Consider the following 12,669-nt stretch of genomic DNA (forward strand, 5'->3'; position numbering starts at 1 on the left):
TGCCAAGACCAAATTTCCATGCTGACTCAAGAGGCATTTTACTTCCTTCGTCACATACTTTTGGTAATGACAATAGAGGTAAAACGAGAGAGATGTTTACTTTGAGGTACGCTACAGACGTTCTTCAGTTAATGAAATAGAAAAGGGGTAAGACTGCTGTTGCAAGACCGGAATCGAACACATCCCATAAACACAAAGTCAGATTTTATGCCTTTATTCTACCAAACAAATCGAGGAAAGCGTGGTAAGCCGAAGTAAAATGTGTAATGGAAAATGGGCTTACAGACCGAAGCCTGTGTTATACGAAAACAATACAGTTTTGTGAAACGTTGCAAAAAAACTGTTTTGTTTACTTAATACGAAGTCAAAATGAGTTAACTGTACATAGCTTCTTAATACGAATGAGATTCGATATAATCGCTGACTTCTGGGAAAGAAATCTGTCGAGAACTCTTACCAGAAGAAGGGCCAGTTTAGTGGGACAAGTATCGGAATAATTAAAGAGCAGCAGAGGTAAAAAATAGTGGGCGCAGGCACCGACTGGAATATGTAATACAGACTGTAGACGATGCTGGATGTTTTTGCTGTATACAAATGAAAAGATGGGAATATTTAACCAGTGTAGGGAATGGTTACTTAAAATACACCGACGAGCCAAAACAGTTTGACTGCCTGCTTAATACCGTGTTGGTTCACTTTTGGACCGCAATACAGCAGCGATTCTACATGGCATGGATTCGACAGGACCTTGGTAGGTTTCTGGAGCTATGCAGCACCAGACACCTACGCACAGGTCACGTAAATTACGGGCCAGTGGTATGTGGCCGGCCGATAGTGTGTGAGACGCCTTCCATCGGGTTCTAACCAGACGAATTTGGTAGCATGACATCGTTAGGTAACTATCATACTGTCTAAAATGGTGTAACACGATTTCGGCGCTGTGCTGCGGAAAGTTACCCTGCTGGAAGAGGACAGGAGGACAACAAGCATGAACGTACGCAAGTGATCCGCAACAATCTTCAAATAGGCCACAGCTATCATGGTGCCTTCGATTATATCACAAGTCACATAGAAGTACAGGTGAATGTGAGCCCATAGCATTAAACTGCCCCCCCCCCTCCCCATCCCCCCCGCTTGCGTTTGTGCGGCGCTTCCGGAGACGACCATCAACCTCGTGTAACAAGAAATGTAATTCACTGGACCGGGCGACATGTTTCCATTCATCCGCTTTCCAGTTTCGAAGATCCCATGCCCACGGCAGTTTTAACTAATGACGCCGTTGGGTCAACATGCCAACATTTAAGTGTCGCCTGGCGTGAAGCCCCATGTTAACAACTTGTACTGAAAGGATCTTCTGGTATGTGCTCAACAGTGTACTCTGTCGACATATCTGCCATGGAATCTACCGTGGAATGTAATTCAACTTTTTCTTTTCCAAATACCGTTTTGGATCTTGGATGATTATTATTCTTATTATATTGTGCACATATTACAATTTTCTATGCATAAACACGTTTGTATACCATGCAAAAATTTAAAAAAAAATTGTTATGTGTTAGTTATTTACGTGTTACCTAGATCACTTGAGCGATTCTTTTATCGAAATTGTGTGGAATGAGTCAGTTTGCAGGATATGTATAAATGATTAGTGTTAACAATAATGAATGCGTTTTTTTTATTTTTTCTTATTTATTTATTTTTAATTTTTTATAGGCTACCAGTTTTTCAGTATAAATTCATCGATGGAATAGGAGTTGCCAGGACAAATGATTTTAGGTTAGATTAAAATTTGAAAATTTCCTTTGCTACCTATCAGGCATTTTATGTTAGTGTACAAATGATCAAAGATTTTCGTTGCTGCATATTGAACTCTTAACTTCCCTTATCAGCCCATCTAATTTTCAATGAGCAGGTTCTTCTTAAAATCGGAGAGGAATATGTTGAAAACCCTGACAAGGTGAAGGGACAGGATGGTAGGAAAAATGTTAAGACATCACGGAATGACTTTCATGGAACTAGAGGTAGCTGTAAATGAATTCTTTTCCGAGCTATTGACAGCTTTAACAATGGATAATGAAGGTAATTTTGCTCTATAGTGCTGTAGGTATGAACATCACTGTAATTCTTCAATTATGATGGATTATTTACTGTAAATTTCTTAGCATCACATATCATTCTTAATGCTCGCTTTGTGCAATCAATACTTTCGTTCTGGGTAGTGAATTATCGCAGAAAGCTATTCCATAAGACATTATTGAGTGGAAATATGCAAAATACGCCAGGATGTTAATTCGTCTGGTTCCAAGATTAGCAATTAAGCTAAGAGCAAAAAAAGGACTTAATTGTCCGAGAATCTCAATAATTTGCTTCTCCCATTTAAAGTTTTCATCAATATGCAAAGCCAAAAATTTGGAGCATTTACTGAGTGCTGCTCCAGAGCTACATCAATTGTTAGCATAACTGTACTTGTTGTACGCAACTGAATGTAGTGTGTGTCTTCAAAATTTATAGAGTTTGTTTTCGGAGAATCACTTAATAATTCTTTGAAAAACATCTACTATCTCTTCTGTTGTTTTCTCTCTGATTGGATTTATTATAACACTAATATCGTATGCAAAAAGTACCAGTTGTGCTTGTTGAATGTTAAGTGGAAAGTCATACACAAACTGTATGAAAGGAATAGGAGTGGACCCAAAACTGAACCCTGCGGTACTACCTTTGTTATCTGCTGATCTCTCCCCAGTAACCAAAGTTTTCTACCCTTGAAAGATTGTTTCAGTTTTTCATCACAATTTTTTGCATTGTATTTGTTAAAAATGATTCAGACCAACTGTGTAAAGCCATCAGTTCCACAAAACTTGAATTTTTTCAAAGAAAGTAATTTCTACATGTACATCTATACAAACATATGCCTTGGAAACTTCACAAAAATACTAACTGGCGATATTTTAGTGTAAATGTGCTAGTGAACTAAAGGTTATTATCGAAGCCACATAAATTAAAAGTCACAATTACACTGTGCGCGACACACTCTACGGTTACTTGCGGTTTGTGAATGAGGAAGCGTGTGAGGAGAGCCATCATCACACTCCTTCTTCGGACAAAGGGCACTGTGATGAAGCGAGCTCAGGCTGCCACCTCGTTTCTCACAACCAACGACGTAGGAACAAACGAGGCTGCGCATTAATATGTAGGAGTCATGCAAATGCGGCGGTGTCAGGGCATGTTTCGTCATCCAGGCGGTCATCTTCAAGCATTCTCGCGAACGACGGCAGTCCGTGCAACGCGGCTGATGAGGCGCGCGCCGCCTACCGCAAAAAGCTGACTCGCCTTATGAAGCCCAAGTGAGCTGTTAACGAGGCGGCGGCTGCCAACTTTGCAGGCTCTTCGGAAGTTTGCCTCCCTGCGCAGGAAGGCGGCTATCGAGGATAATTACAGAGGCAGGCGGGGCCGGCTAAACCGCCAACACGGGCCATGCTAAACCAATTACTGCGTGGCAGTAACTCGCTGTACAGTAAGTTGCTGCGGTCTGTCTGTCGCTGCCAGCTATCGCCACACCACAGTTTCAACCACTCTCATCATGTACACATCAAACGAACTTTTTTGGTCAAGGGTGAGCAGTAACTGAGGCAGCTCGTGGTTCGAATACAAGGGAAGGCTGCGAATCTGTTACATATCTGGCAAAGTTCTTGAGTGCTCTTCAAGCACAGTCCTATCTAGCACACTCGTTGAGAAAAGCTTCGAAATGCACCTCCTGTAGGGAAAAAAAAGAAAAAAGCTCTCAGTCAACGCACAGCATCAAGGAAACGCCCTTAACAAGAAATGATTTTTTAGCAGTTGAAAATAACGGCGCATGTTTGATGTTTCGCACCCCTGTTTCATTTAATCGTTCGGTTCCTGAAACTCTTGCTACGCGGCGACACGTTTTTGTATTCTAGTACACTCTAGTGAGACATTCGCAAACTTAGCATGCCTTTACTACTGTGGATAGAACATTTAATGCCGGAAACAAAGGAGTTGTAAGGTTGCAGATTTGCACCTTACATGATGCTAAATCAGTATTAATATACCGAATGCCGGCCGGTGTGTCCGTGCGGTTCTAAGCGCGTCAGTTTGGAACCGCGTGATCGCTACGGTCGCAGGTTCGAATCCTGCCTCGGGCATGGATGTGTGTGATGTCCTTAGGTTAGTTAGGTTTAAGTAGTTCTCAGTTCTAGGGGACTGATGACCTCAGTAGTTAAGTCCCATAGTGCTCAGAGCCAATATACCGAATAATAATTGATAATTGGCCCACCGGTAGGAGAGAATGGACACAGAAAAGGAAGTTGTGTGTGTCATGTCAGACTAACGAGATGGGCTCAGAGGCTGGAACACGGCCGGAACCCCTAAGGACGGTGTTTATGTCATGTCAAACTAACGGGATGGCCGCGGCCGGACCCCTATGTCGGCTGGCACTTCAGACCACCAAAGACGTTCGGAAAGGCTGGGCCATCACAACAAGAAGCGAGAAGGAGCTATATGCGAAAGAGAGAAAGACGATTTCGCGCCACAGTGGAAAATTTGCGGAAGACTGTGACGGGATTGGCGCAGAGCGCGTAGAGATATATGTTGGCGGCAACAGTAACCTTGGGAGAATTCTGTGTCGTGGTTGAGTACAAACGCGCACGGATATATGGAAGTGTGTGTCGTGATTGGCTGCCAACGCGCACGGATCCATGCGGCGAAGAACGGCCAGGTTTGCAAAAACTCTGAAGGTGGGCTCTGGGGTCGGCTGTGGAAGAGAGCAGTCGCGGTGTCTGGCTGCGCTGCTTGGAGAGCGTGGAGAGAAGTAGGTTGGAGAAGTTACCGGCATTGAGTCCAGTGGTTACTCTTCAAGTGTGAATAGTTTAGAGCATACGACTCCACACACATAGCATTATCTGTTCCTCTGAGGAGAGAAATAGATTTGTACTAACTTGTGGTGTTCATATGCAATCTGAAGTGTACCTTTGCTGCCGCGCACTTGAGTCGACCAACTACTCTTGGCATATGTGCAAGTAGCTTGAGTATTGGCTAGTGACGGACTCCGCAATTGAATCCTCACGTACAGGAGTTTACGGGCGCAAACCACGTCAACGTTGGAGATTAAAGCCAAGCTCGCTCACGGGAAAGACGGCATCACGACGTTGGACGGGCCGACCGTCGTAATCATCACGGGGAATTATGGTGGTATTAGAAATCATCAGCCAAAGTAGGGCACTGTAATTCTAAATGAGTTCATATTCCGCTAGCTCTTTGACTGGCGCTCTCTGTGTCCGTTCAGGCAGAACTGCAATAGAGTCACTTGCTGGTTCAGTGTTGACTTAAGTAGTTAGGAAAAGAGAATGCATTGTTCCAATGATAGGCTAGTTAGGTTAGCGAGTGTATTGTATTGTCATGTTAGGCTAGAAATATTGCTCATCCTGTTTTCTGAATAAATCTTAATTTGGTATCATACGCTAATCACCGCATTATTAATTTCGTAGCTAGCAATCACCGCATTTTTGTTTAATAATTAGAGTGTAATGGTAATTTCGATGCAAATGATACTGGGGGCATAATCGCGCATTTAAACAGAGCCAACTTAAGTCAGATAGCAACTCGTGGTCGACTAAGACTACCAATAGATATTTTTCAATATATCGATAATTTTACAATAAACACCCGTACGTTGCAGAGTTTATTTAACACTGTCAAGACACTGATGTTAAATTTCGATTAATGACGTATGAGAGCATATAGAGATATACTGGGGCCGGAGTTGCCCTTTGTTGTAAACAGCGAAACGAGAAAATCATGTGAAAAATGGTACGAAACCTTTAGACTCAGCTAGCCGAACCTTATAGAAGTCCATTACAGCGACACTCAGAAGAAGCCACGGACCCAAACCTCTGATGCGTCCAGCTAACTGGCATTTGAAGGTGCGGCCGTAAGACTACAATGCCTATTGTCAAATGGAATTAAATTGTATGACAACACGCGTCCATGTATCACCGACCTCACCGTGTAGTCTCCAGGATGTTGCATTTCGGAGTGTTCAAGTATGTCTACATCTACATCTACATACATGCTCCGCAAGCCACTGTACGGTGCGTGGCGGAGAATATCCTGTACCGCTACCATTCGTTTGATTTTATGCACTAATCGCAGACAGACGAAAGAAAAAAGGACAGTCTATTTTCCTCTGTATGATCCCTAATTTGTCGTATCTTATCTTCAAGGCCTTTGCGCTAAATACGTTGGCGACAGCAGGATCGTTCTGCAGTGAGCTTGAAATGCCGATTCTCTGAAGTTCCTCAATAGTGTTCTTCGAAAAGAACATTGCCTTCCCTCCAGGGATTCCCATCTGAGTTCCCGAAGCATATCCGTAACACTCGCGTGTTGTTCGAAACCGCCGTCAACAAATCTAGCACCTCGCCTCTGAATTGCCTCGATGTCTTTATTTAATCCGACCTCATACGGATCCCAAACACTCGAAGGCTATTCAAGAATGGGTTGCACCATGGTCCCTTATGTGGACTCCGTTACAGATGAACCACACTCTCCTAAAATTCTCCCAATAAGCTAAAGTCCACCATTCACCCTCCCCAACACATTCCTCACTTGCTCGTTCTATTTCATATCACTTTGCAACGTTACGCCCAGATACGTATTTAAACGACGTGACTGTCTAAAGCAGAACACTGTTAATAGTGCATCTGCACAGCACGCGTTTTATTTTCCTACTCATTCGCATTACTTACTTTTTCCTACATTTAGAAATAGCTGCCATTCTTCACACCGTATTCTCCATATAGTCTTGATTTAGTCCCGTCGGATCTCCATATATTCGAAAGCCCGTGGTATGTTTCCGCACGTATAAGGTACCAGATCTACATCTATATCTATACAACGCACCTAATGGTCTGTGGCTAAAGGTACCTAGTGTATTACTGTTACTTGCCCCTCTTCCTGTTCCAGTCACTAATAGTTCACGGAAATACCGATTTTTGGTAAGCCTCTGTGTGAGCTAGAATCTCTGTAATTTTACCTACATGGCCATTTCGCGAGATATACTGTAGGAGAAAACAATCATATTGGTTACCTCCTCTAGAAATGTAAGCTGTCGGAACTTTGTCACTAAACCACACCATGATACAGAACGCTGCTCTTGCACTGGATTTGGCTGGGCATCTCCTTGACGCTTTCGTACTTACTACACTCGAGCGTCAAAGAAACTGGTACAGGCATGCGTATTCAACTACAGAGCTATGTAAACTGGTAGAATACGACGCAGCGGTCGGCAGCACCTATTTAAGACAAGTGGCTGGCGCAATTGTCATGTCAGTTACTGCTGCTACAACGGCAGGTTATCAAGATTTAAGTGAGTTTTAGCGTGAAGTTATAAACGGCGAACGAGCGATGGAACACAACATCTCCGAGGTAGCGATGAAGTGGGGATTTTTTTGTACGACAATTTCACTAGTGCACCGTGAATATCAGGAATCCTAAAACATCAAATCTCCGAAATCGCTGCAGCCAGAAAAAGATCCTGCAACAACGTGAAAATGACGACTGAAGAGAATCGTTCAACGTGACAAGTGCAAACCTTCCGCAGGTTGCTACAGATTTCAGTGCTGGCCCATCAACAAGTGTCAGCGTGCAGATCATTCAACGAAACATCATCAGTGTGGGCTTTCAGAGCCGAATGCCCACTCTTGTACCCTTGGTGATTGCATCACAAGCAGCTTCACCCCTCGCCTGCTCCCGGCAACACCGACGTTGGACTACTGGTAACTGGAAATTGCCTGATCGGACGAGTCTCCTTTCAAATTGTATCGAGCGGGTATGGAGACAACCTCATGAATCCATGGACCCTGCATCTCAGTAGTGGACTATTCAAGCTGGAGGAGGCTCTGTAATGGTGTGGGGCGTGTGCAGTTGAAGTGATTTGGGACGCTTGATACGTTTAGATACGATACTGACGGGTGACGCGTTACCTAAGCATCCTGTCTGATCACCTGCATCCATTCATGTCCGTTATGCATTCCGACGGACTTAAAGCAATTCCATCAGGACAATGCTACACCACAGACGCCAAAAATTGCAACAGAGTGGCTCTAGGAACACTTTTCTGAGATTAAACACTTCCGCTGGCCACCAAACTCCCCAGACACGAACATTATTGAAACTATCTGGGACGCCTTGCAAAGTGTTCTTCAGAAGAGATGTCCATCCCCCCGTACTCTTACGGATTTATGGACATCCCTGCAGGATTCTTGGTGTCGGTCCCCTACAGCACTACTTCACACTTTAGTCGAGTCCATGTCACGTCGTGCTGCGGCACTTCTGTGTGCTCACTGGGGCCCTACGTGATATTAGGCAGCTGTAGCAGTTTCTTTGGCCCTTCAGAGTAGATTAGTCTGTAATGAAACGCATATATATGAAGACAGTAACTTGATCTCGAAAGAACAGTTACTGTTGATGACCGTGCAGCTTTTCCCTGGAATAAATGATGACTAACTGACAACCTCAGCTGCCGATAGGTGTAAGCAGGAGATCCCGGGTTCAAGTCCCCGTCGGGGCACACATTTTCAGCTGTCTACATCGAGGTATATATATATATATATATATATATATATATATATATATATATATATATATATATATTTAAAGGCTACCCAGCCATTGACCTTCGTTTGTGCGAATGCGCACAGGTTGCCCAAACTCTTACGGGAATCGCCAAAGCGTGTGCGAGTAATGAGTGGGTGGGCAAATGTCTATAAGGTATAATACAAGCCGGCCGAAGTGGCCGTGCGGTTAAAGGCGCTGCAGTCTGGAACCGCAAGACCGCTACGGTCGCAGGTTCGAATCCTGCCTCGGGCGTGGATGTTTGTGATGTCCTTAGGTTAGTTAGGTTTAACTAATTCTAAGTTCTAGGGGACTAATGACCTCAGCAGTTGAGTCCCATAGTGCTCAGAGCCATTTGTATAATACATATGTAGAATTGTGGACAGTTGGGAATGTGAGTCTCACGGGAAGCGTGCAAGGGATAAGTCCCTGCAGTCGCGCTTTTCATCTTTGTCCTCAGTGGCTCAGATGGATAGAGCGTCTGCCATGTAAGCAAGAGATCCCGGGTTCGAGTCCCTGTCGGGGCACACATTTTCAGCTGTCCACATCGAGGTATATCAACAACACCTGTCGGCAGCTGAGGTTGTCAGTTAGTCATCATGTAATGAAACGCTCTGATCTTCATTTCATCTATCAGTCCTATCTGGTACGGATCCCAGACTGACGAGCGATATTTAAGTATTGTCTGAACGAGCATTTCGTAACTTACCTCCTTTGTGAGTGCATACTTCCTGAGGATTCTTCCAGTGCTTCTGTCTGGCATCTGCCTTCCCTGCGAATGGTTTCATATGGCCGCTCAATTTTAAATCTCACTATGCGCACACTCCTGTGTATTTTACGGGTGCGACTGCCTTCAGTAATATTTCTGCAGTGGTGGATCATTATGTCTATACATGTGCAACATTTGTTTACGCTGAGGACAGTTGCCAATCCCTGCATCAAGTGTCGTTCCTCTGCAGGTCTCCTTGCATTTCGCTGCAATTTACTAGCGCTGCGACTTCTCTGTATACAGCACCATCCTTCACGAAAAGCACCATGGAACTTCCAAACGTTATCCACTAGATCGTTTATGTGCAGGTCGGTTATTTCTTTATTGCTAATTTAAAGACCTGTTATTTGATTTTTAGAACAGGTCGTACCACATTACAGATTTCATTTATCACTTTTTGGTAGTTTTTTGTTTTGTTTTCATCTGCAATATTTGACAAAGAATAATACTTTTTTTTACTATAGCAATAACCTGAAGTTGAAATATGAATAAAGTTTTGTTGTTTTAAGAAGAATTTTAAAGAAATGAAGGGATAGAAGAGAGATTTGTTTGTGCCATCACCGACTGTGATGGCACTATAAGTTTTTTTGATCTGATGACAAAACAGTTTATAGTAGAGAAATGGCATTGCTAATCCCATGCATGAACATTAGGTAATCATCCGTGTACAACATTCGGTACTGTCTTGACTCGCTGCCAGCATCTTACAGTACATTTACTGTATTCGAATTCCTCAATTGTTATTTGAGTGATATACATAATTTTTTCAGCTAGGTTTGGCAAATTATTTCTGATTTATAATTCTAGGTGTCTTATTTACCGTTACATCTCATGTTCCTCCTCCTCGAGTTGCTCTGCAGTGTCGCTGATTTCACTGACACTGTAGGTATCGAAGTCTACCCTCTGGAGGTTGTTGTTACGTTACATACAGGCATGTCTGTACGTCGTGTCCGCAAATACTCTTCATGTGTTGTTTTTGAAATACTGTTTGTTATTCATTTAGTTGTGCCCATTGCTCTTCGTCTCTTATTGCTGTGTGTATATGTGTGTCTGTTTCTGTGTACTGCAAGTGTAGTGTACGTCCATTGTTCACGTATTGTAATTAATATCACCAAGACAACCACGAAGAACCTACGATGTAAAGAACATATCAGTAACAGTGTTGTCATTGGAATGTCTCCCGGAAGTCAGAACAGTCACTGGCAATAAATAATTTTGATTTACTAGAGGAAACATTGAAACATAATAATGGGACTTCCAAAATACTGCAAAAAACACGCACACTTCAAACATAGCAGGACCACAATCACGATCAAACCAGTTAAGATCTATTACTAATGGTAATATCGTTCCGTATTCTTTATGTTACTATAAGCACTGAATTCTTCACCGCTATCGAGTTATTAAACAGCAACACAAATAGAAAATACAAAGATTCCGATATCAGAGCTATACTCTCGACTACAAACAGTGATCAACCTTAAGATATAAGCTACAGCCGCTGTGGTGACTGATAATTCGCAATTTTTCACAAACACAACTTTTATTGATACTAAGTTCACAAGGTTGATGACTGAAGAACAAACGAAAGGTAATATGAACGATGCCAGTAAAAGTCTCCTAATTGAGGCAAACTAAAGTTCACTTCGAATTTACCACAAAGGTTCGTGGTAACAAACACACACACACACACACACACACACACACACACACACACACACTAGTAACAGTCCAATTGAGAGACGAAGACGTAATCTTCAACGGTCGCAGTACACGAGGTTGGGATCTGGCGTGAGCTGAACTTCGGGGCTGGTTCTAGCCCCTAAATAGCTGTCTCCAGCCAGCCAGGTTTTGGCTTAGTGATACTTCCTGCAGGCTGTGGCTGGAGCTCACCCCTACAGGAAGTAGTGCTCGGAATGTCTGTTTCCATTATCTTGTATGTAAATAGCTGGTGTTTACCGTTGTGCTTTTGGTACGCCTGGGGCTTAGACAACCTCGTACTCTGTGGTGTAATATGGGTTACCAGCCCTCAGGGGCTACCTTGGCTCCGGTATAACAGCCGCCATCACGGTGTCGACTGAGACGGACGTGGTTCTTTCAGACTGTGGCGGTTGGCCGCCGTCAGTAAAGCTGCGGCCTCCCTTTTATTTCTCCCCATACACAGGACGGTTAACGCTCTTTGCCTATTGGTTCTAACGAGCAAGCGGACAGGCATTCAGCTGCCACAGAGCCCTACTCATTTCTTATCCTGAAGAAATAAAGTAGTGCCATTTTGTGCCGTCTAAGTACTCGCAACACCTCCCAGATTACTACATGTTTTGTAGCTGATTTACACAAGCGTACGTATCTAAAGAAATTCTTATTTACTGCTTTGACTTTGGTCCCTATTGTTTACTAAGTGGTGCTGTGCTGTGATGTTGCAGGAACATGTGGAACGTGTGGCGCACGGTACTGGAGGAGAACGAGAAGTTGGCACGCGCGAGGTTGGCAGCCGTGGAGGTATTTCACCAGCAGATAGCGGACGACGCTAAGGTGCTACGGTCGCAGAAGGTCCAGAACGCCAAGAAGGTCAGTACACACCCGCCACACTACATTCACTGTGCACATTCAGTCAAGCAACAACACGCGTGAAGTAAATTATCTATTGTGTTATTCTTCTATTCTTCCCTAGCGTTTATCCCGTCCAGTACGCGGTCCGCCTTTTCAGAATATCTCCAGTGTAATACAGCGGATTTACAAGAGAGCCAGAGGCAGATCCAAGTTACAAAAGGCATCCACGTTAAGACTAACAGTGGAGTTGTACAAACGGCATTAATTCCTGGCATTAGGACAGTCAAAAATTTCGTCGTGTCATTTATTCACCTTGATCCCAGCGTGTTAGGTTTCGCTGCGATTGCAGCAGATGAATTGCAGGTTCATCAAAATTCGAGTCTACTCTCCCCAGGCGATCCGCAAACCTGTTTATGGCGTACGGAGGTAATCCGATAAGCCAAATGATGTACGGTGCCGCTACGTGCGGAAGCAGTTTTCAGTTCCGCGCGATAAGCGCCCAAAGCCGCACTGCGGTCCCGCCTATTTGCACTGAGCCCTCCGTCCAGGTCTGCTGTTTGCGCCGGTGTAGTCTCTAGGTCACACACCGACCGGTAGTACTGGTTACGGCGGCAAAACACAATTAATCAAGCCGCCTGCTGTTTGCTGTCCAGACGGGGTCTCGGTGATTAATCAAACGTGATTAAAACGCTGGAAGAACGGCTGACCACTCGCGTCGCTAA

General features: G+C 43.8%; 1 protein-coding gene across 1 annotated transcript in view; it reads left to right on the plus strand.

Moving 5' to 3' along the window:
• LOC126260547 (protein nervous wreck) overlaps nucleotides 1-12,669 on the plus strand; it is a 778,787-nt gene that overhangs the window by 480,730 nt on the left and 285,388 nt on the right. The window contains exon 5 of the mRNA XM_049957881.1: nucleotides 11,821-11,965. Coding sequence (XP_049813838.1) covers nucleotides 11,821-11,965 — 145 coding nt within the window. The remainder of the gene's footprint in view (nucleotides 1-11,820; nucleotides 11,966-12,669) is intronic.

Source organism: Schistocerca nitens, chromosome 5, assembly GCF_023898315.1.
Source record: "Schistocerca nitens isolate TAMUIC-IGC-003100 chromosome 5, iqSchNite1.1, whole genome shotgun sequence".
In the NCBI taxonomy this organism is placed as follows: domain Eukaryota; kingdom Metazoa; phylum Arthropoda; class Insecta; order Orthoptera; family Acrididae; genus Schistocerca; species Schistocerca nitens.